At 39.2% G+C, this 21601-nt stretch overlaps 1 protein-coding gene and 1 long non-coding RNA gene across 2 annotated transcripts in view; one reads left to right on the forward strand and one right to left on the reverse strand.

The window, feature by feature from the left end:
• The window catches only part of LOC148162524 (uncharacterized), a 108385-nt gene extending 95349 nt beyond the window's left edge, over nucleotides 1-13036 (reverse strand). Inside the window, exons 1-4 of the long non-coding RNA XR_015766797.1 lie at nucleotides 12873-13036; nucleotides 8962-9067; nucleotides 6875-6945; nucleotides 3808-3871 (exon numbers count right to left, since the gene is read on the reverse strand). This is a non-coding gene — a long non-coding RNA (uncharacterized LOC148162524). The remainder of the gene's footprint in view (nucleotides 1-3807; nucleotides 3872-6874; nucleotides 6946-8961; nucleotides 9068-12872) is intronic.
• The window catches only part of LOC114210580 (putative G protein-coupled receptor 141), a 36343-nt gene extending 15372 nt beyond the window's left edge, over nucleotides 1-20971 (forward strand). The window contains exon 2 of the mRNA XM_028104855.1: nucleotides 19920-20971. Within this exon, the coding sequence (XP_027960656.1) occupies nucleotides 19934-20839 (906 nt within the window). The 5' untranslated portion in view covers nucleotides 19920-19933 and the 3' untranslated portion in view covers nucleotides 20840-20971. The remainder of the gene's footprint in view (nucleotides 1-19919) is intronic.
• Nucleotides 20972-21601: the final 630 nt, after the last annotated feature.

Raw genomic sequence — 21601 nt, forward strand, 5'->3', positions numbered from 1 at the left:
ATCATTTAGAAAGGAAAAAAAACCAAAAAACACTGACATTGTAAAGCTCCCAAGAACAAACCTATTAACTATATTGTGGGGTCATTAGGGAGGTAAACTTCTGTATAATATAATAAAGAACTTTCCAGCAATTACTTTTGTCTAACAGTGCTACAGACTGCCTTGCAAAACAAGAATATGAATTCTATGGCGATGGAAATGTCTGGATGTGAAAGAAATTTCCTAAATTGAAAAGGACATTGGAGTGTGTATGACCTCTTAGATAATATGTAACCTCTAAGATGCTTTTGATCTGGGAATTAGCTTTTTTAAACCATCAGAGCAGCCCAGCAGGTTTAAGGATGTAATTTTTTAAGTGGCCATAGTGAAGCATGATGAGGAAAAATGGTTGACTCTGAATCTAGTCTGTGATCCTGTCAGAATTAAAGGCTTATAAAGATTTTTTTATAGAGTATCTCATTTGTCATCCAAATGACCTTGAGATGGAGTTCTTACTAAACTATATTTTTTAACTGAGCCAAGGAAAACTACATTAAATGCACAAGCAATAAGCACCGATCCTGAGTGTATCTATGGCTGTTTTGTTTCTGTCATCAAAGTCATTAACATCAGGCAATTAAGAAGTATAGGGCAATTTTGCATGGTGAAGAAATATTAAAACTAGTGTTTAAAAATTTTTATGATTATGAAACTAGTATTCTTATTATTACAAAAATTTTTACAAAAACCACTGAAAAAGTATACAGAAAGAAATTAAAATCATTCATAATCCAACTGCCCAAACCAACTACTCTTAAATATTTGATATAGTCATTTTCAGTGAATACATATATTCAGATTATGTAGAGATCAGTGTATAAACAGTCTTGTCTTCTTTATCACATGAATTTTTTATTTTATTTAGGCATTTCAGAGGTTTAATACATCATATGTGTGCAGCATAATTAACTTACAGTTAACAACCTCTTTGTGTCTAGTCTGTACATTTTGTACATATTGCTGGTATCGCTCTTAATAATTCCTAGAAGAGGGATTACTGCCTCAAAGAGCATGATTACGATTTGTGACCTAGCCATCGATTGCCAAATTGACTTCTGGAAATGTGGGGCTAATTTCAACTCTAATGAACAGTGGTACCTCACCTTTGCCATCATGACTGATGACTGTCATGATGTTTTACTTCACTAATTTTATAGATGAAAAAGATCTTACCATTTTAATTTTCACTTATTTGAAAACCATTGATGGCAGGTCACTTTACCTTGTCAACACAATTCATTAAGGGCACAGATAAAAGAAGTATCTGTAAAGGGCAGTCTTAAACTAGATGTTTCTACTAATGTCAATGGTAAAGATCAGATCACCACAAGTAACTCCCAATGGGTGTGGAAAATACCTAAGGTCTAAGGGTGAGGGAGGCCTAGGGATTGAATGTGAGAGCAGGGAGCACAGCAACGGGGACTCAAATGTGTCAGTTGTTTGTCAACTGGCCTTTCTTTCTATAGTGCAAGGAGCAATGAACCCCCATGTACCCTTTACCCAGCTACCAACTTGACTCACAGCTGCTCTGGTTTGATTTCTTCCTCTCCCCAACCCAACCCCTACAACTCTATCATTTTGAAGAAAACCCAGATGTTATATCCACACTTTGATATGTATCTCTAAAAGGTAAGGACTCCTTTCTTAAAAAAATAACAATAATACTATTATCTTGCCCCAAATAATTCCTCAGTATTATCAAATAGTCAGTTATTGTTCAAATTTTCCTAATCACCTCATACTGTTTTCAGTTGGTTTCTTGAGTTGGGTTCCAAACAGGGCCTCTACATTGCCTTTGTTGATTTGTTTACTACATCTTTTAAAACCTAGAAATCTTTCCTCTCCCTCATTTTTCTCCAACAGGCAGCTCTGGCTCCTTCTAGAGGGAAATTATATACAAAGCCCACTGGGTGTTACAGGCAACTAATGAATCATTGAACACTCCATCAAAAACTAATGATGTACTACTATACAATGGCTAACTGAACATAATAATAATAAATAAATAAATACATAAATAAATACATAAATAAATAAAGCCCACAATGTGGGTGCCAGGGATGCTTACTGTTATTGTGATGGTCATTATTTCTGCACAGAGCTAGGATGTTGTTTTGCTTACACATTTTAATTGCTGTTTACCTCTGTATACAGCAGGATGACTTTTTTCCTCCTGAGTTTCAGAATTCCATACATGCTTAATCAAATAGTCCATGTGTTTATTGTAACTACTGGTGTCCTAGTTTCTTTAGGGTGAGAGGGGGCATGGCTTACCACATGATCTGGCTCTCAAAATCTTCCTTTATACTCTGTCAGTCATTAATCAAAATGGAAAAAAAAAAACAAAGAAGGGAGAGAGACTGATCCTGGAAGAGCTCCAAAGGCTCTAGTGACATCATCCAAGTTGACCTCTTTATTTTGTGAACAGATACCCCAAGGACAGAGAGGTGACTTGCTCAGGGTGAATTAAGTCAGTAGTTCTCAAATATTAATATGGTCAAGAATCCTCTGGAGAACTTGTTTAAAAATTGATCATTGAGCCTCAGTCCAGAGATTCTGATTCAGTTGGTCTAGGTGGGTCCCTGGTAAAGTCAATGCTGCCAGTGCATAGACTAACGTTGAGTGGCACCGATCTAGAAGTTTCCTGATAAATGGCGAAAGTGAGCATCTTCTTGGCTACAGCTCTGTTAAAAGCACAGATGAACTCACTTTGAGCTACCTGGAAAAGCACTGTGAGCACATGCTTCAAAAATCAAGTCTTGGGGTCCCAAGCAGGTGAACTGTGAGTTGTCTAGGTAGTTTACCTCCCTCAGTCTACTTGTCTTCAAATTTTCATGACAGATTAATTCCTCTAGGTTAATTCCTCCTTTTAAAAATCAGGCTCTTAAAAAAAAAAATTCTACCTCTGCTGGCAAATTAAGCCATTGATTTCAATTTAAGCCTGTTTCAAACACCACCAGAAAATTTTATGTGAGTCTCCTATTGTAGGAAATCTCTGAAATCTCACAGCTTCTGCCTGTATCCCTTTCTATGCCTAAATACTTCCTGCAGGATATGTTTAGACATTCTTGAATAAGGAGTGATTTAGCAAACTAGGTATCCTAGAGATGCAAATTCCCAACTCCAGATAAAAGATATAGGATTTACCTGAATAATAGCCTCAAGGTTTGATTAAATGAAGCCAGAAGTGTCAGAGGTTTGGAAATCTCAGCCCTCTGTATATGGTAAAAAAAGACAACAGATAACCCAAAGGCAGGATAAATACCTTCACTCCATAACCACTCAGCAATCTCGGAATAACTACCTTATGTTATAATAAGGTCCCCTTATTCAAGTTTCTAGAGGCTTTGTGTCACAAGTTTCTACAGGCTTTGGGACATAAGACGAGAGGAGTAACTGAGTTCCTGCCTGTAGTCTCCCCTTGATACCAGCGACTTACCTACCTCTATATTTCCTAGGTTTGTGTTAATAGGTGCTGTGCTATTTGTGGAGGAGAAGGACCCAAGGATAAGTACTGGTGGTTAAGAGACTCAAATTACTCACATGTTTACCCGTGGGGAGTGGGGAAGATAGGTACTAAAGAGCATGGAAGAAACAAAAACAAAAAGGGTAATAGAGTGATCAATTTTGCATACTTGATACTACTTTTGTTTGAACTATAAAAACTACACTGCTGTTCACTCTTCAGTGAACACTTCACTTTCTCTCCTTCTCTAGATAATGTATCACGTCATAAATCAAAGGATTTTTTTAAAGCATATCTGATACCTGAAAGATGGCAAACAGTGGTTGTCCTTCTGATGGCAATGAATAAGCAGATAGGGATAATAACCTAAAAAACAAGAGGAGAGGCCTCTTAAGAATAATGTATTCAGTTAGCTACTGCGAGAAAAATGCTGTGTAATAAGTCATCCCCAGACTCAATAGCATAAAAAAGCAATTGTTTATCTTTATGGACCTATGTGTTGTCTGAGAGTCAGCCAGTTGGTCTAGGCTTAGTGGGGTGGCTCTGCAGATTTCAGTTCAGCTTGCTCCTTCATCTGGTGCCTGCTGACAGAAGCTGGGCTCTATTGGATGGTTAATTTCCACTCCATGTGTCTTTCTTCCTCCTCCTGGGACGAAGAGCTAGCCCAGCACGCTCTTTTCCTGGTAATGGCAGAGGCACAGGGAATATGCAGAAATACTGCCTCTTAAGGTCTAAGCTCAAAACTGCCATCCTGTCTCTTTAACCTTAGCCTATTTGCCAAAACAAGTCACCTGGCCAAACATAAAGTCAAGGGGGCTGGAAATACAAGCTGTTCCTGCAGTGGGAGGGATTGCAAAATCACATGTCGGAGGGTGTGCACATGGGATGGGAGAGCGAAGAATTGGGCACAAATATATATAGTGTGTGTTATCAATTAAATTAAATATTATTACATATAAGAAAATTCATATAAAATACCATTAGATTCTGATGCTAATCTATAATGCTTTCTTATGGGTAAGCTGTTAAAAAATACTTCAGCCAATATATCCAAGGAATATCTCTTGTTTAGATTTCTCTTCCTCTTTTGCTGTTTAGATTCTTTAAAGTCTTCTTCTGTTTTCCACATGGTGCCAATGTTACACTTGTCTGTGTAGAGGCTTATTAGTTAATGAAAGATCCCAACTCTATAGCTTCAACTGCTCCATCACTCTAAGTATATGCCATCTTCAATACATGCTGTCTTGCTGCTAAATAACCTCCAATTCATGGCTCAAAGTACCCATTAGTTATACATTTACATGACTGAAACTTTATTTCTCTACTTGAATATCCTGTGTGATTTCAGAGACCATTTATTAATAAGTTCCTAACGCAAGACTCTATACGGGACCCTTTATATCTCTTTGTCTCACTTAGCAATTCTGCAATATTGATAGTGTAATTTCCATTATCCAAATAGGGGAACTGAACTCAGGGAGATTAGATAAATTGCTTAAAGATCAAATTGGTAATAGTATCAGAATTCAAATATGGTTGTATTCAGCTGCAAAGCCAATGGTTTTCCTATTATTTTCTGCATGATTTTTGTTTCATTTCCCCTCCCCATGACCCACCACCTACCCCCAGACCTGAGTTTCTAGATTTTCCTCTGAGATACAGTGAGGGGTAGGTTTTATGCCAGTTGTTTTGGTGGCAAATGTTGGTCAGGACCCTTCCTATTCTCTTGAGAGCCCATGGGTGTGGCAGGGCATGTATTATTATCCTCTATAAAGCTGAGAGGGCTAATACTTTGAACTAAAGAGATTTATATAGTTAATAAGTGGCAGAGCCAGGACCTAGACTCAGACTATTTTTCTCTTACATCATTTAAATTACTACATTTAATCACAGTAATTGAAAGAATGACAGTGTGCATTTTTGGTAATAGAACTAGCCAGTTAACTTGATTCCAAAGGACTGTATTTTCCTATAAGACTCTAGAAGAATTTGGGAATAATAATAGAGTGAGTATTCCTTGCATTACAATAAAATAATTAAAAATATCTTGTTAGAAGAGAGTTATATAGTCGACTAGGTTCTAGAGTGTTAGATTTATAACAGGATTCTTCAATAACCTGGAACTCTTGGTAACTAATTGCTGGTTACATAACTTCTTTAACAATTCAAGTTATAGAATAATCCAAAAAGAAGCCAAACAAACTTGAATTTATCCAAATAACCTTAAATAAATCAATTTCCAATGAACATTTTTTAATGTACAGATCTGGTCCAAGGAATCAAGAATTGACTTTTTTTGGGGTTTTGATCTGCCATTTTTGTAGCAAGCGCTGTTGCACCATGGTTTGTTCCTCTGATGTGTACAAACAGGATGTAAGCTGTTACTTTATTTGCAATGGTTTCCCATTGATCTCTGTCTCAAGCATTAGAGGAGTTTCGCAAAACTCAATGAGTCCTGATTTGGGTTAGTTTTACCCTCAAGAAAGCTGGAAGATGAAGTTTCTTTCCTGAGCATTATTTATCTTATCTTGAGTTCTTCAAAACATGCTATTACAAGAATTTTTCATTATTGATATAGTTCAGTTTTTTGAGTTTTTTTTTTTAAAGATTTCCAAATGGGGAGGGAAAGAATGAGAAATTGAGATTTATGGAGTAGCTGCACAGTGTCTAGCCCCATGCTGGGTGCTTTACATAATTTATCTCTTTATTGGTCCCATACTACAGATGAGGAAATAATGACATTTTTATTAATGCAAACTAAAGAGAACTCTAACTTTTGTGTTGCTGTTATCAAACATTGGTGGGTTCAAAATTTGGGTTATTTCTTCCTGTTGTCTTTTCTATTAGAACATATTTCCTATACTAGATACCTAAACTTGTCTGTTGCCAAGCAGACTCAACATCATAAACTTATCATATGTTGCCTGCAGCACTTCTAAGTCTCAAATATACACACTCCACTCTCTAAAACAAGAGAATTTGCCTTTGCCCAGCATTCCCAGAAAGAGTCCAGAAATTCTTGGGGCTCCTTGGTGGCTCAGGTGGTTAAGCAACCGACTTTTAATTTCAGCTCAGGTCATGATCTCAGGGTCGTGGGATCGAGCCCTGTGTCTGGCTTTGTTCTCAGCTAGGAGTCTGCTTCTCTCCCTCTCCCTTTGCCCCTCCACGCTGTCTCTCAAATAAATAAATCTTAAAAAAAAAAAAAGTAAAAAAAAATTAAATCTTTAAACAAACAAAAAAGTAAATAAAAAAAAGAGAAGGGGTCCCGAAATTCTTTCCAACTGGACCATCTTGAGTCATATATCCATCTTGAACCAATAATTGTGGTTAGGGTGTGAATTAGGGAATAAAATGTTCTGCTCAGTTTACCTTAGCCTAAGATTAGAGTCCCATCTTTGGAGTTGAGACATGGAGACAACTTCTTCAGAATGACATAGATCCTGAAATGGAAATGACAGGTTTTGAGGAAGGCAGAACTGGAGTCTCAGGAGGCAGGCAAACAACCATCCACAACATTATTCATTCTTTCAATGAACCATGTAGACAACAAACTGTCTTCCTAAGAACTGTGGGGAAAACTAAAAAAAAAAAAAAAAAAAAAAAAAATTTAAACAGTTCCTTCCCTAGGTGTCTACATATTTATTATGGAGAGGGAGGAGCTAAATTAATAACTATAATAAAACTTGAAATGATGTGAAACAAAAGCGGTACACCTATTGAGGTGGGAAAGATAATTACTTTTCTGGAGGAATAATAGAAAATTCTTGAAAGAGCTGAAAGATGACTTAGAACATAAAGGACTAGTTAGGAATTTTCTTGGCCATGTGTGATATGTTGCTGGGAGAAATCAGGACACAGGAAAAAAAATAAGCTTTTTTAAGGGAATGGGATGGACAGAAAGATTAGAATAAGTAATAGCCAGGGCTTTAGTAGAAACCTAGCACCCTGAAGAAAAAATATTACCCGATTTCACTGTTTTATGTGGGATTAGTTTCTTAATAAAGATGGTCAAAAAAAATAAGCATGTGGATGAAAGTATAATTTCTTGTTGGCTGAAAGTGGTAAATTCTGTATTCTTTAGTGAGTTAGTTCTGTTGCTCAGGAAGCCAGTGTACTGAAAATTATATTTCTTTGTTTAAATGGTTCCCTTCTTAAGAGTTTTTTTCTTTTCTTTTCTTTTCTTTTTCTTTCTTCTTCTTCTTCTTTTTTTTTTTTTAGAGAGAGCGCAAGTGAATGAGCATGGGCAGGGGAGGGGCAGAGGAAGGAGAGAGAGAATCTTAAGCAGACTCCATATCCAGTGCAGAGCCTGAAGCAGGGCTCTATCTCACAGCCCTGATATCATGACCTGAGCCAAAATCAAGAGCTGGATGCTTGACTGATTGAACCATCAACGCACCCCAAAAACTTCTATTTCTGAATAAAGTTTCAACTTTACTTATTTGCTTGTATCTCATGTGTTATAAAAGAGGGTGCAAAGTTGCTGAACTCAAGCTTTGTATCCAAGCATTAAAGTGAAGGTTTTCCCTTATAGACTGGGGATCGATAAAGTGCTTCCCACAGGGCCAAGGGTGTTATGAACATTTATTAGAAGGTTGATATGTGGAAGGTTCCCTAGCCAGTGAGCCTCAACTTTCCATGATGGGTGTGATTAAAAGTGAACAAGGACATGTCCAAACCATGGGGGTGTCTGATTATAGAGGGGCCTTCCTAATTATGTGTCTGATTATGGTTAACATTTACATCATTTCTTAAACACATAATAACCCTCAGCAGGGAATGTGACCCAGAAAATGTAGATTGAGGCCTTGTGAGAATGAGAAGCTGCTTTCAAATCTACAAAAGGGAAAAGCTATGCTTCTTTCCTCTAGTCTAGAGAATATGGTCTAAAATAGAACCAATGAAAAGAGAAATACAAATATACCTCTGTCACTTTCCTTCCCCCCAAATTAAGTAGATAGAGGACATCTCTGAACAACCAGGCTTAGATAATTAAATTCTATACAGAGGTTGTATATTTGCTGATCGATGTATTCAGGCTGTAATGAAGAAGACTGTGCTGTTCATTAAACAAACCTTTTGAAGTTTGGTGTCTGTCTTTTGTGACTCATGTTATTCCATCCCCGGACATTTCCTGTTTTCTCCTCTCCCCTACTCCGTCTACCAAATCCTTTCTGTGCTTCAGTTCCACTCCAAAAGCAGCCTCTCCTGTGAAGCCTTTCTGGGTTTCTCCTTCTCCCAATTAGGCTTTTTTTCCCACTACTCTGCTCTCAAGGCACCCTTGCATTCTACCTTTGTGTATTTCTACTACAGGTATCTGCCCCCTTCAGTAGATAAGCTGCTTGAGGGCAGGATGGTGTCTTCTCTTGTTTGTGCCCCTCATTCATTACTATATAATCTGTACACATCTCTTGGGAAAACATATACATCTTAAGTAAAATTGTTGAAAGGTAACATACCAAGAAATAGGTCTGTGCTCTCATAGCTTTGCAAAGTATCGCTTCTTCTCTTTGGGATGAAATTGATCAATTACATTGAAAGTTGCCATCATTAAAAGGTTTATACCTAGTAAGGGAGATGAGAAGTCTTAAATTCAACAAATACTCAACAAAATATTTCATGTTTACTACAAACCTACCATCATACTATAGTAATGGACTAATAGTCATGGTCACTGCCCTCATGGGAGATTCTTGTCTAGTGAGGGAAATGGTCAATCAATGTACAAAATAACAGGCATTTATAGTTAGACATTGTATTAAATGTTATGAAGAAAGGGAATGGTGATTCAGGATAAAACAGAAGCTTTAGAGAAAATGAGGGTTAGAAAGTCATTTCTGCTGATGAGCCTTCATTTGAAGTAAATGGAATGATGACATGCATTCAAGGAATTTCTTGAAAAAGCTTCTCGTAGGCAAAGGAAACATGACGTTTGCCCTAAACAGGAATGAGAGGAACTGATATGAGATACCTCATCCACATAAGTGTGGGTTCTTCTGAGATAACAAGGGTGATAGAGAATATGAAAATATTTCAAGGATTTTAAGTTTCACATGCCCACCAACAGCCTGGAATTTGAAGATACAGTATCTCAAGCAGAGCTCAGATTCATAAAACTCTTCTATTTTAGGTTTTCCTGATAGGTTTTGTGGGGGACATTATAGGGGCATGAAGAGTAAGCTTTACTATTTGTAAATGGGGAGTTTCATCAGATGATCTTAACTTTCTCCTGTAGTCTGGGAAGGCTGTGGTATGCAGCACAATTTGTATTTGAACATGTCCACACAGATCTGGGTGGTTCTGACATTACAGACCCAGAGGCTCCGCCATAATCCAGATTTCCTTCTGGTGATAATGCAAACACCAAAAATATGGCCACCTGTATTAGTTTCCTAGGGCTGTTATAACAAACTACCATAAACTTGGTGGCCTAAAACAACAGAAGTTTATTCCCTCACAGCTTTGGAAACGAGACATCGGAAATCAAGGTGCCAGTAGGGTTACACTCCCTCTGAGGGCTCTAAAGGAGAATCCTTCCTTGGCTCTTCCAGCTTCTTACTGACTTCAGGCGCTCCTTGGCTTATGATTGCATATTTTAAACCTCTGCCTCTGCCTTCTCCTCTTCTCCTGCCTCTCTACTGCATGTCTTTTTTAAGGACAGCAGTCATTGGATTTAGGGCCCACATGGATAATCCAGGATAATTTCATCTTGAGATCCCCAATTACATCTACAAAGATTCTTTTACCAAATAAAATCACACTCATAGGTTTGGAGGATTAAGACTTGGATATATATCTTTGGGGGCTGGCCACCATTCAACCCCACTACACCATCCCACTCAGAAAATATGGGAAAGACAAGGCATTTCTGCTTTCATTGTACATAGAAGTTGTAGCTATAAATAAATATAGAACAACAGCAGCAATACTAGCATGTCGAGATGAAAAGTATCATCCAGGGAAAGATTTTTAAGCTAAGTCAATGACACAAGTTTGAGATCTCTAGTGAATGCCACCTTTCCCCCTCAGACAGTCTTGGAACTTTAAGGCCTAAGTCCTTTTTGAATATTCTATTTTACGGACCTTCAAGACTGAAGTTAATTCTGTGGTCAGAATCCAGAGAAGCTGCTGATTTGGTATCAGGTAGCTTTAAGAAAATGAAAGGTGAACCAGAAAGCCCAAAAGAAATGTCTTTGGCTGCTTGGTAACCAGGACTATTGTAGGTAGTTCTGTTGTTTGAGCCTAAGGTGGAAGTCTGCAGGAGCTAAGAGATGGAGTAAGATATGACTGCAAAACCCATGTCTTTGTTAAATCACAGAATTTCAAGACTGGTCATCTTAGTTGACCATCAGATTCAGTGATGATTTATCTGTACAACAATCTGCCAAGAAGTTTTCTGATCCATATTTGGATATCTGGTGCCTCTTCTTTTATCCAGCACTGTTAGCAGCTTCTTCTATTTTAACATGAATTTTACCTTCTGTTTAATAGACAAATTGGTCCTCGTCTTCCTGTATAAAGGACCAAAATGCTCCTAATGGCTTAGTTCCTCTCTTCAGAAATGTTGAAACTTACCCTTTGCCACATATATCTGAGAGTCATGAGTCACTGTTGTAAGAAGGGCATAAACTGTCTAATCTTTGAGCTCAACTTGGCCATGGTTAGAATGTACAGTTCAGGGGCAGCTGGATAGCAAACCAAGAACAAAGAAGCTGAGAATTAGATGGGAAACTGAGGACATTTGTGGCATTTCCTACTCTGGGGATTTCAGTAGGGTACTATTTCAGCCCCTGTGGGACAGGGAGGGAAATAAACTTTGAAAGGAAGAGCTGAGGGCATAAGGCAAAGCTTGAATCCTTCTAGGGATTCCATTAGAAATAAATCAAGGATGAAGAGAAGTAGGAGCAGCCCTTAGGAACAGGGGCCAGCAAGAATAATTGAGGAAGTAGGTCCTAAAGAACTTTAGAGTTCTTTGAAAAGGCTCTGAAGAGCTGACTGGTCCTGGAAGGATCATTGATCAGAAAGCTACAACTAAATAAAAGGGAGGGCATGGAGTGAAAGAAAGGAGTGCCAAAACAAGGAGAAGTAGATGGGGTTCGGGAAGGCTCAAGATCTAGGGAGGCTGGGAAGTGAACCAGAACTAGGCAAAAGAACAGTCAGAGGCAAGATTGGCATGACTCAAGCCTGGCACTCCTAGGAGAGGGATGTGCCCCAGCTGTTCAGCTCTTTATCCAGGGATTCCTGGGTACAGGGCAGCAGACCCTTGCAGATACCAGCCCCTTATGTCTATCAATGGCTACAGGTGGGCTTTCCTGGGCTAGATCTCTCTGGGGTTGAGCAGCTGGTCAAGGCCTACCATAACAATCTTTCAGTATGATTTTCAATCCCAAAAAGGGTGGGGGGTAAGGACTTAATAGTTCAAAAAGTGAAAAGGAATTAAGAAAGGGGCTCAGGAATCTATCTTTAGGACAAATTAAATTTTGGTAAATTTTAATGCAGTTTTTTTTTTCATTTATATTGCAATCTGATAATTGCTTCTCAAACATTTATTGACTTTAGAGAATATGGCGTGAACCTATTTTAATTACTTCTCTAAGTCTCCTGCTACTATTCAAATTAATTGTCTTTAAATAGCCTGGTCACGAGACATAAACAAGTGCACTGGAGAAACAAGCAGAGATGGAATGTCCACTTTTTATGTCCAGGACTTCTGTACTGCTGTAACCCAGTGAAGAGACACTCCACATCTGAGCTTCCATGCTGCCACTTGTTAGCTGAGTGACCTTGGGAAAGTTACTTAACTTTCCTGAGTCTCAATTTCTTTCTTTTTTTTTCTTAAGATTTATTTATTTGAGAGAGAGAGCATGTGTGCACATGTGCATGCACAGGGGGAAGGGCAGAGGGAGAAGGAGAGAATGCTCAAGCCGACTCCCTGCTAGCACGGAGTCCTAAGCAGGGCTGGATCCCAGGACGCTGAGATCATGACCTGAGCCAAAATCAAGATCAGCTGCTTAGCCACCTGAGTCACCCACTGAGCCTCAATCTCTTCATCTGATATTTGGGATAAAAAATACCCATGCCCTAGACTTCTTGGGAGGATTATAAGTAACGTATGTGAAATTTCCATCATAGTGCCAAGAATGGGGACAGGGCAGCTATCGTTACCAACAAACTGTGTTCAGCAGACATGTCCACTGTTGATAAGAAAGCATAAATTCAGAATTACTTGGGACTAAAGAAGGGAGGAGGGTGAGCTTCGGCTAATTTCTGGCTATTGTCTGGCTAATTTCTCAGCAGCTTTGACTTAAAGTCTTTCTTTATTTTTCAGGCAAGTCTTTCTGCTCTGAGTAAGCTTATATTTCCCATTTACCTTGAAGCTATGGTGACCTCCTACCACAGATGTTGGTTAATTCTCAAATGAAATGCCATCTTTCCCTTAATAAAGAGGCTCAACATTCTCTAAAGTAATTTTCCAGTCCTCCTCAGGTGTTTTGTTGGCGACTTGCATCTTCACTCACTGGCAGATTATACTGGGCTCCAAGGCAGAGGTCAATGATTTTTCCAGAGCTGTATTTAGATGGGAAGGGAAACCACAATTTGAACAGGAGAACTTATAGAACCTTTAGAATTTCTGGTAGTTTTCTTTCATTGTTGGTTTTGCTCACTGAGAGCTGAGTATACTGTAGGTTCAGACTTCATAGCACATTTTAATATCTACAGACCTATAGAGGTGTGCAAAGCTCTCCCCAGGAATGGAAAGACCTCACAGACTGCTCCTTATTTGGGAAGAAAATATGTGGTAAATAGTGTGCTAAGGCTTATGAAGTAGTGTAACTCTCACTCTGTGCAAACACAAAGCCTCTGAGTTTCAACCTCATGGGATTCTGTCATCAGCTCTTACTTCCATTATGGGTAACCAGAAGTTGTAAAGTCAAGACCAGTGTTTAACATCTCAAGTAACTAGAGAAATAATAGCTCAAACTCAAAATGTTATTGTTGGTTAGGATTGATATTTTTGATTAGTGAGGCTGTAGATCTAACTTTATTTGACACTGCCTAAGCAAGCATTTTTTACAATTTTAGTTGAACACCCAGGAGATTCCTTTCAAACTTTGCAAAGGAGAGACTGCAAACACACACAAAAAGTGCAGGGTGATTTTTTAATATTTACTTAGGCGTATCATTCTGTCAAATGGATTTCTATAGGGTTGACATTTATGTTTTCCACATCCCTTCTGGTATTTTCAGACTTTTTTTTTTAGCTACCCCGAGGTGATCCTTAACATGGAGCTGTCATTCCAGAGTCTTTTCTCAAAATATTTTGGATAAAATGCTGCTTGTTTTCCCAGAGCGATTAAAGTGAATGCTCCTACTATTTTTTTCAATAAACATAATAAAATATAATCTAAGGATAGCTCACAGGCCGGGAAAGCTGTTTGTCCACCAGCAACCTTTTCTCATTGTTCTGCCTCTTCTAGCTGGGCTGGATATTCATCCTGGCTCCTGATATCCTTGAAGAGGGATTTTTGGGGATGCTTAAAGCATGGCTCTGCCACTCAGAAGCTGTCTTTCATCTCTCTGGGTCTCTGGAGTCTTTCTATAGTGGTCATGTGTTATGGAAACAGTTCTGCACTGGAACAGGAGACTGGAGGCTTAGATAGTGACTACTTTGTTAGGTAACAAAGGTTTCTGTGTGGGCTGCAGTGTCTGCCTCCGTTTAAATGGTGTGCTGGATACTGTGATCTCTAGGTTTCATTCTAACGCTAAGATTTTGTGATGTTGTCTTCTGATCCCTGGCATAGGTATTCCTCTAGTCCTGGTGACACAGTGGTGAATCACACATCATTTATGGATCCTTCATTTCTGGGGGCAAAGATGGGTACTTAAACAAGGAAAAACTGAGACAAGAGTGGTAAGCGCTATGAAGAAAATGACTGTGCTTGTTATCTCATACTGAATGAATCTGCCCACAGTCCCATCTGTTCAGAGTACAGCAGGAGGAAGTGAATCCAGGGATGGGGTGGGAAGCAAAGAAGAATGAAGTGTTAAGGTCAAAGGGACCAGGTCTTTTATCATGGGCCTGGCCAGGTCACCCACTGGCACTGTGGCCACAGAGCTGTCTAATCAGGGACCTGTGAGTTACACTTCTTTCCTCTGCTCCCAACAGGAATGCAGTTCATTGCTCAGCACCATTGATTCTGTATTAATTCTTTGCCTTGTCAATAATGATTCTCTCTCTCCCCCTCACTACCAGAGGCTCAGTTCAGATAGTTTCTCTTTTGTAAGCCATACCAACTTCTATTTACCAAGAATTTTAATTCTTTAATTTTCATCAAGAGTTTAAATTCACATTTTTTGGTTTCTCCAACCCCAGAGTCTTCAGTTTTGTTTACTTTGGGGGCAAATTCCCCTAAGTGGTACCAACTTGCACCAATCCTTATGATACTTAAACTTGATCACCACAATAGCCTGCTAATGGTATCACTCTTTTTATCTTGCCCTCCTCTAATCTTTTCTCCAATACAACCAAAAAACAGGTTTTGGAATTGAAATACTAAATGGCATTTTATATTTTAAAATTCGCATCTCTCATAATTTTCAGGATAAAATAAGAAATCCTTAGAGTAGCAACATGCTATGTATTTGGCAAGCTTCATCCACATCTACATTCGCCTGTGTTCCACTCATTTACCTAATGTTCCAGGTACATCAAACTACAGGTAATTCTCTGAACACGCATCCATGCTTTTTCTCAGACTCTTGTCTATACCTGGAGTACTCTATCTCTTCCTCTCTGCATCTGGAACTTCAAAGCTTTCCTTAAGATCCAGCATCTGTGGGTGCCTGGGTGGCTCAGTTGGTTAAGCGACTGCCTTCAGCTCAGGTCATGATCCTGGAGTCCCGGGATCGAGTCCCACATCGGGCTCCCTGCTCAGCGGGGAGTCTGCTTCTCCTTCTGACCCTCCCCCCTCTCATGCTCTCTCTCTCCCTCATTCTCTCTCTCAAATAAATAAATAAAATCTTTAAAAAAAAAAGATCCAGCACCTGTTACACATCTGTACCCAAGAATTACTCTGTTGCCACTACATTCCGATGCTTTCACTCTCCAGTGTCTGTTAAATTAACTACTCCCCTTTCTGAATTCCTGTGGCATTTTTTTATGTACCTATAGGTGTTGTAAATAATTTATGTACCTCTTCCTCCCCTATCAGAGATTTAAATGCAGGGATGTGTTTTGTTCATCTCAGAATCTTCACTATGTGCTATACAAAAGACACAATGACATGACTTGTTTATTAAATGAAATGAAAAATCCCAAGTTGATTGTAGCTGCTTTTCTGTTTAGAAATAAGGGGGTCTGGGACCTAAGGTCTTATGCACTCATGAGGACATGGACTGCTTACTGCCATTTTGTAGGACTCTACAAATTTCTTAGGACTCTCACTTTGTAGACTGGTCTCTGATGTTGGTTCTATCATGGATTCCTTATAAAACAACTACAGAAGCCACTTCCATGTCTCACTTCTGATATTAAGGTAGTCCTCAGGCCATGGGCAATGACCACTGAGGCCCAAGCAATTTTGTGGGCAAAGCACTGGGAAGGGAACTGCCAAGACACAGGGAAATAGCCCCCAGACAAACCACAGGCTAAGCTGAGGAGCTCTGCAGTACGTAGGCTGAGGTCAGAACAGAATAATGAAGAAATCATTCAAGCAGGACAGGAGAATCCTGCTGCTCTAGTGGCAGAGAGGCTAGATATAGAACCACAAAAGCCAGTGGGAAGGATCTAGCACGGCATGCTAAGACGTTTACACATCTCCAAGAGACAATGGGAGGCCAGGGGAAGTTTTTAAGAAGAGACATAAAATAATTTATGATAGAATTTGGACTTCAGACTCAGTGTCTAGCTGTACATTTAGGGTCTACAGAGAGAAGAAACCTGGAGGTTTGAAAGATAGCACTGTAGGAAAGGCATGAAAGTCTACAAGTCCAGGGCATAGGATGAGGGTGAGGAAATGGAGGTGGGGGTGGGCATAACAGGAGGTATGCCTTGAAACAGAAGTTGGGGTCAGATGCCAAAGGGCTTGTAAGACATGGTAGGTGCCAAAGGAACCAAAGAAGGATTTTAAGCAGGGGAATGAAAGAGGGCAGAGGGAAACTGAATGTGCGGCCAGGCTTCTTGCTGAGCTTCAGGGGTCAATCAGAGATAAGAAGAGATCCCTGCCATGGCAAGGTGGTTCATGGAGAAACAGGGAGACAGTCCCACTCCCTTAAGAGAGTTTACTTTGGGTCTATAGTTTATTTCTGGGATCTTGACATCAGTTACTGGATTAGATCCAAATGGGGCTCTATCAAGAATATGTTTAATAAAGTCAAGATGGTTTTTCACCATTATTTCACCCATTCAATTATTAAAAAATAATTGGGGTGGGGCGCCTGGGTGGCTCAGTTGTTAAGCATCTACCTTCAGCTCAGGTCATGATCTCAGGGTCCTGGGATCGAGCCCCGCATTGGGCTCCCTGCTCTGTGGGAAGCCTGCTTCTCCCTCTCCCACTCCCCCTGCTTGTGTTCCCTCTCTTGCTGTGTCTCTCTCTGTCAAATAAATAAATAAAATATTTAAAAATAAAAACAAAAAAACCTTAGGATCATCCCTGATTCTCTCTTTAAAAAAAAAAAATTGGGGTGCCTGGGATGCCCAGTCGGTTAAGTGTCTGACTCTTGATTTCAGCTCAGGTCATGATCTCAGGGTCATGATATTGAGCCCCTTATTGGCTCCATGCTGAGCGTGAAACCTGCTTAAGATTCTCTCTCTCTCCCCCTCTCCCCTTCTCCCTCTGCAGCTCCCCCCCCCACATGTACACGTGTGTGCACGTCCTCTTCTCTCTCTCAAAAAAAAAAACAAACCCATGTTACTTCTGAACAGGGTTGTTAATTGCAGGTTGTCTGCTTTAGCTGGTTTAAGCAGAAGGCGTCTAGAGTCTGTAATACCTTACAAAGTATCTTGGAATGTCTGGAACCAGGCTTGGTTGTTACAGAGAGACCATGGCAGTTTATAAGAAAGAGGATTTGAGACAGATGATATGCGACTGATGATACTTTCTTCTTTCAGAAGTCAGTCCAGATTCTAGTTCAATAGCTGGAGAAAATAATGGGCAGAACTTATGATGGCACATTCACCCCTGATTCAGATACAAACACAATATAACTACATGTTTACTTGAAGGAACTACTTTTCAAAGGGAAAAATAAAAGACAAATAGAGATTACACATCACATAGAACAGATATAACATGAAGCAATCTTTTAAGTGGGTCACATGGAAATCCTATTCCATGCCCACAAAAGCAGAGCTTCCCTGGGCTCATGTTATTATTATTATTTAAATTAGTTTTATTGAGAAATAAGTTATATGCAAGAAAATTCACCAATTTTAAGTGTGCAATTTGATAAGCTTTGACAAATCACTAGAATTGTAACCAACATGATATAAAACAGTCCATCCCTCCATAAATTCTCCCATACCCCTTTGAAGTCAATCCCTTCCCCTGCAATGTAGGCCCTGGGCTATACTGATCTTCTGTCTCATTAATTTTGATTTTCTAGAAAAAGAAATGATACAATATGCAGTCTTTTGTGGCTGGCATCTTTTATTTAGTACAATGTTTCTTAACTTTTAAAATTATCGCCCTTTTATAAAGAGCCTTTTTAGCCATTTGTTCCTTAATTGTTTCTCCCCTCCTTATGAAATTTTAATACCATAGATATACTCTATGCCTGTTTATGTACTTATGTATGTTTATGCTTTATACATAGAAAGGTTTTTTTCACACCTCAAAAATACACTTTTGAGAATATGATTTACATGTATGCAAGTATAATGCTTTTGTGATTCATCAGTGATTCATTTTTGTTGCTGGGTAATTTTGATTATATGAAGAGACATTCATGAAGTGAGTAAAACTAATTGCAAATGTGTTACAAAGGCACTAAGAGTATAATTCAACTACTGTTTTTCCTCAAATTTGATCCTCAGTTTCCCTGTTGTCAGTAAACAGATCTCTAATCACACAATTGTTCCAGATAGAAATCTAGGAGTGATTGAGATACTTTCTTTCCCTTTGTTTCCCCATATACAATCCATTAAATTCTATCAATTTCACCACTAGATTCTTTCTTTTTTTTTTTTTTAAAAGATTTTACTTATTAGATAGAGAGGGAGCATGAGAGGGGTGGTTGAGGGGGGCAGAGGAATAAGCAGACTCCCCACACTGAACATGGAGCCCGATTTGGGGCTCGATCCCAAGGTGCTGAGATCATGACCCCAGCTGAATGAAATGAGATGCTCAGCCGAATGAGCCTCCCAGGTGCCCCACCTCTAGATTATTTCCTGAATCTGGTCTCAAGGGATCAGATTTTGCTACCAGAACATTCTAGACATGGAAGGATTTTTTAATCTTAAAAGAAATGGGAAGCCACTGAAGAGATTTAAATAAGACAATGAAAGGACTTGATCAGTGTAATTAAAAGATTACTAAATCTTTCACTTAATAAATAATAAATTAGAACGTGGATAATGAGTTAGAAGGGACCAAGACTATTTAGGGAAAGGATCTTTCCAGAGGAAAAATGATAGTGGTTCTTTTACGCATTTGAGGGTGTGGGAATGGGAGAATTGGGTGATATGCTGCATTTTCAGTGGGGCCCATGAAAACTTAGCCAAGGTCTCACTGCTAGATGATAACAAAACTATGACAAGAAATTCACATATATACTCCTTTTGATTGTTGTTGCTTTGACTTAGCTAATTTTCTTTGGCCAAACTAATCAGTATCCTAAATGAATTATGTATCTTCTTAAATCTTTTGCTGATGAGTTCAAAGGAATTAGAGAATTAGAATCATACTTAAAGAAAACATTTTGTGTACTTAACACATGCACTCAACTTCCCTTCCATGTTGTAATTTTTTCCCCCACTGGCTGCTGCAGTACTAGTATCCATGAATCAGCTTCAGATGGTCTGCAATCTAGTTTTATGCAAACTTTTTTTTTTAAAGAATTTATTTATTTATTTGAGGGAGAGAGCACCCTGGGACCATGACCTGAGCTGAAGGCAGTCCCACTCAGCCACCCAGGCGTCCCTATGCAAACTGTTTTGACTATGTACACACAGGCACACACAGACATCTTTGGGGGCCTCTTGATGAGGTCTTTAACCTATTAATGCTTCAGAATCAATGACTTACTATGTTTTCAGTCTCGAGTATACAGATATGCATATGACATAGTCTTTATTCTTAAGGTAAAGTTTACATCATATAAACAGATAAATGACAAAATCACATTGCTAGTGCTAAGGAGGAGAGAAGAACAAAGTTCTGGAAGTTTGTCAGTTATATTGGTGTTTCCTCTCTTCCAGGTGACTTCTGAAGTATGGCTCACCACAACATTTCTTCCTGCAGCCCTATATTGACACCCCATTTAACCAGGCTCTACTTCCTAGTACTCATTGGAGGGCTGGCAGGCATCATCTCCATTCTGTTCCTGCTGGTGAACATGAACACCCGATCTGTAACTACCACAGCAGTTGTTAACCTGGTGGTGGTCCACAGTGTTTTTCTGCTGACAGTGCCTTTTCGCTTGACATATCTCATCAAGCACACCTGGACATTTGGGTTGAGCTTCTGCAAATTTGTGAGTGCCATGCTACACATCCACATGTACCTCACATTCCTGTTCTACATGGTGATCCTGGTCATTCGGTACCTCATCTTCTTCAAGCGCAAGGACAAAGTAGAATTTTACAGGAAGTTCCATGCTGTGGCTGCCAGTACTGGCATGTGGCTGCTGGTGATTGTGATTGTGGTACCCGTGGTTGCTTCTCAGTATGGAACTCACCAGGTGTACGACGAGCAACACTGTTTTAAATTCCACAAAGAGCTTGATCGTGCATACGTGCGAGTCATCAACTATATGATAGTTACTACTGTCATAGCCACTGCAATGGTCCTCTTAGTCTTCCAGATCTTCATCATTATGTCAATGGTGCGGAAGCTACGCCCCTCCTTACTATCCCACCAGGAGTTCTGGGCCCAGCTGAAAAACCTATTTTTTATCGGAGTTATCCTTATTTGCTTCCTTCCCTACCATTTCTTTAGGATCTACTACTTGTACACGGTGGCACACTCACATGACTGTAACAACACTGTTGCATTTTATAATGAAATCTTCTTGAGTGTAACTGCAATTAGCTGCTTTGATTTGTTGCTCTTTGTTCTTGGAGGAAGCCGTTGTAAGCAAAAGATAATTGACCTATGGAATTGCCTCTTGTGCCGTTAGCCACAAACTACAGTATTCAAAATTCCTTTATACTGGGAGTAAAAATGGGCATAGAGAGGTAGGAAGGGTTATTTCATTACTTGATTAAAAGCATGCCTTAATGCGCCCAAATAAAAGGACTATAAAATGTCAGAGCATTCATTCCGGTCCTTATTTAATCCCTACCACCTCTAAATGATGCCTTTAGAAAGACTAGTGATGTTCAGTCCACCTGGAGTTATAATACTGCATTATTTTCCAATACAAAAGGTCTACTTGGCCCATCTTGGCACCATGGGCCTACTGGTTTCTGAGCTTCACCAGCTTATTTTAGTTTCATCAGTTTGAAACATGATCTTCTATAGGCTTTGGATTGGATTCAACCCTCTAGTTCTTTTCATTTCACTTAACCTTAGGTAAATTAACCCTGGCAATGAATCAGCCCCAAAGACACAAACTCTATTGGCTAACCAGATAAGATATCCATTCAACTCCCACCCTGACAAATAGCAGATAAAGGGGGAGAACAGTAAGAAACTTATCTAAATTTATTTATTTATCATAACTTTCATGGGAAATCACTTATCTAGAAATCAAGAGAAACAGAAGTCCTTGTGACCTTCTGCTATAACAAGGTTATCTAGATTTGTCCTTTGAAAGGTCAAGTTTAAGGACATGGGATCAACATCCTCAATAACTCCAAAAATCATTTAAAAGCTTACTAAACATATAAGGGTGAAACTCTAAGTTAAAGAATATTCCTGACCAATATGCTGCTAAGCA

Source organism: Eumetopias jubatus, unplaced genomic scaffold, assembly GCF_037043125.1.
Source record: "Eumetopias jubatus isolate StellerSeaLion01/CBP00866 unplaced genomic scaffold, mEumJub1_p1.0 scaffold_14, whole genome shotgun sequence".
Lineage (NCBI taxonomy): Eukaryota > Metazoa > Chordata > Mammalia > Carnivora > Otariidae > Eumetopias > Eumetopias jubatus.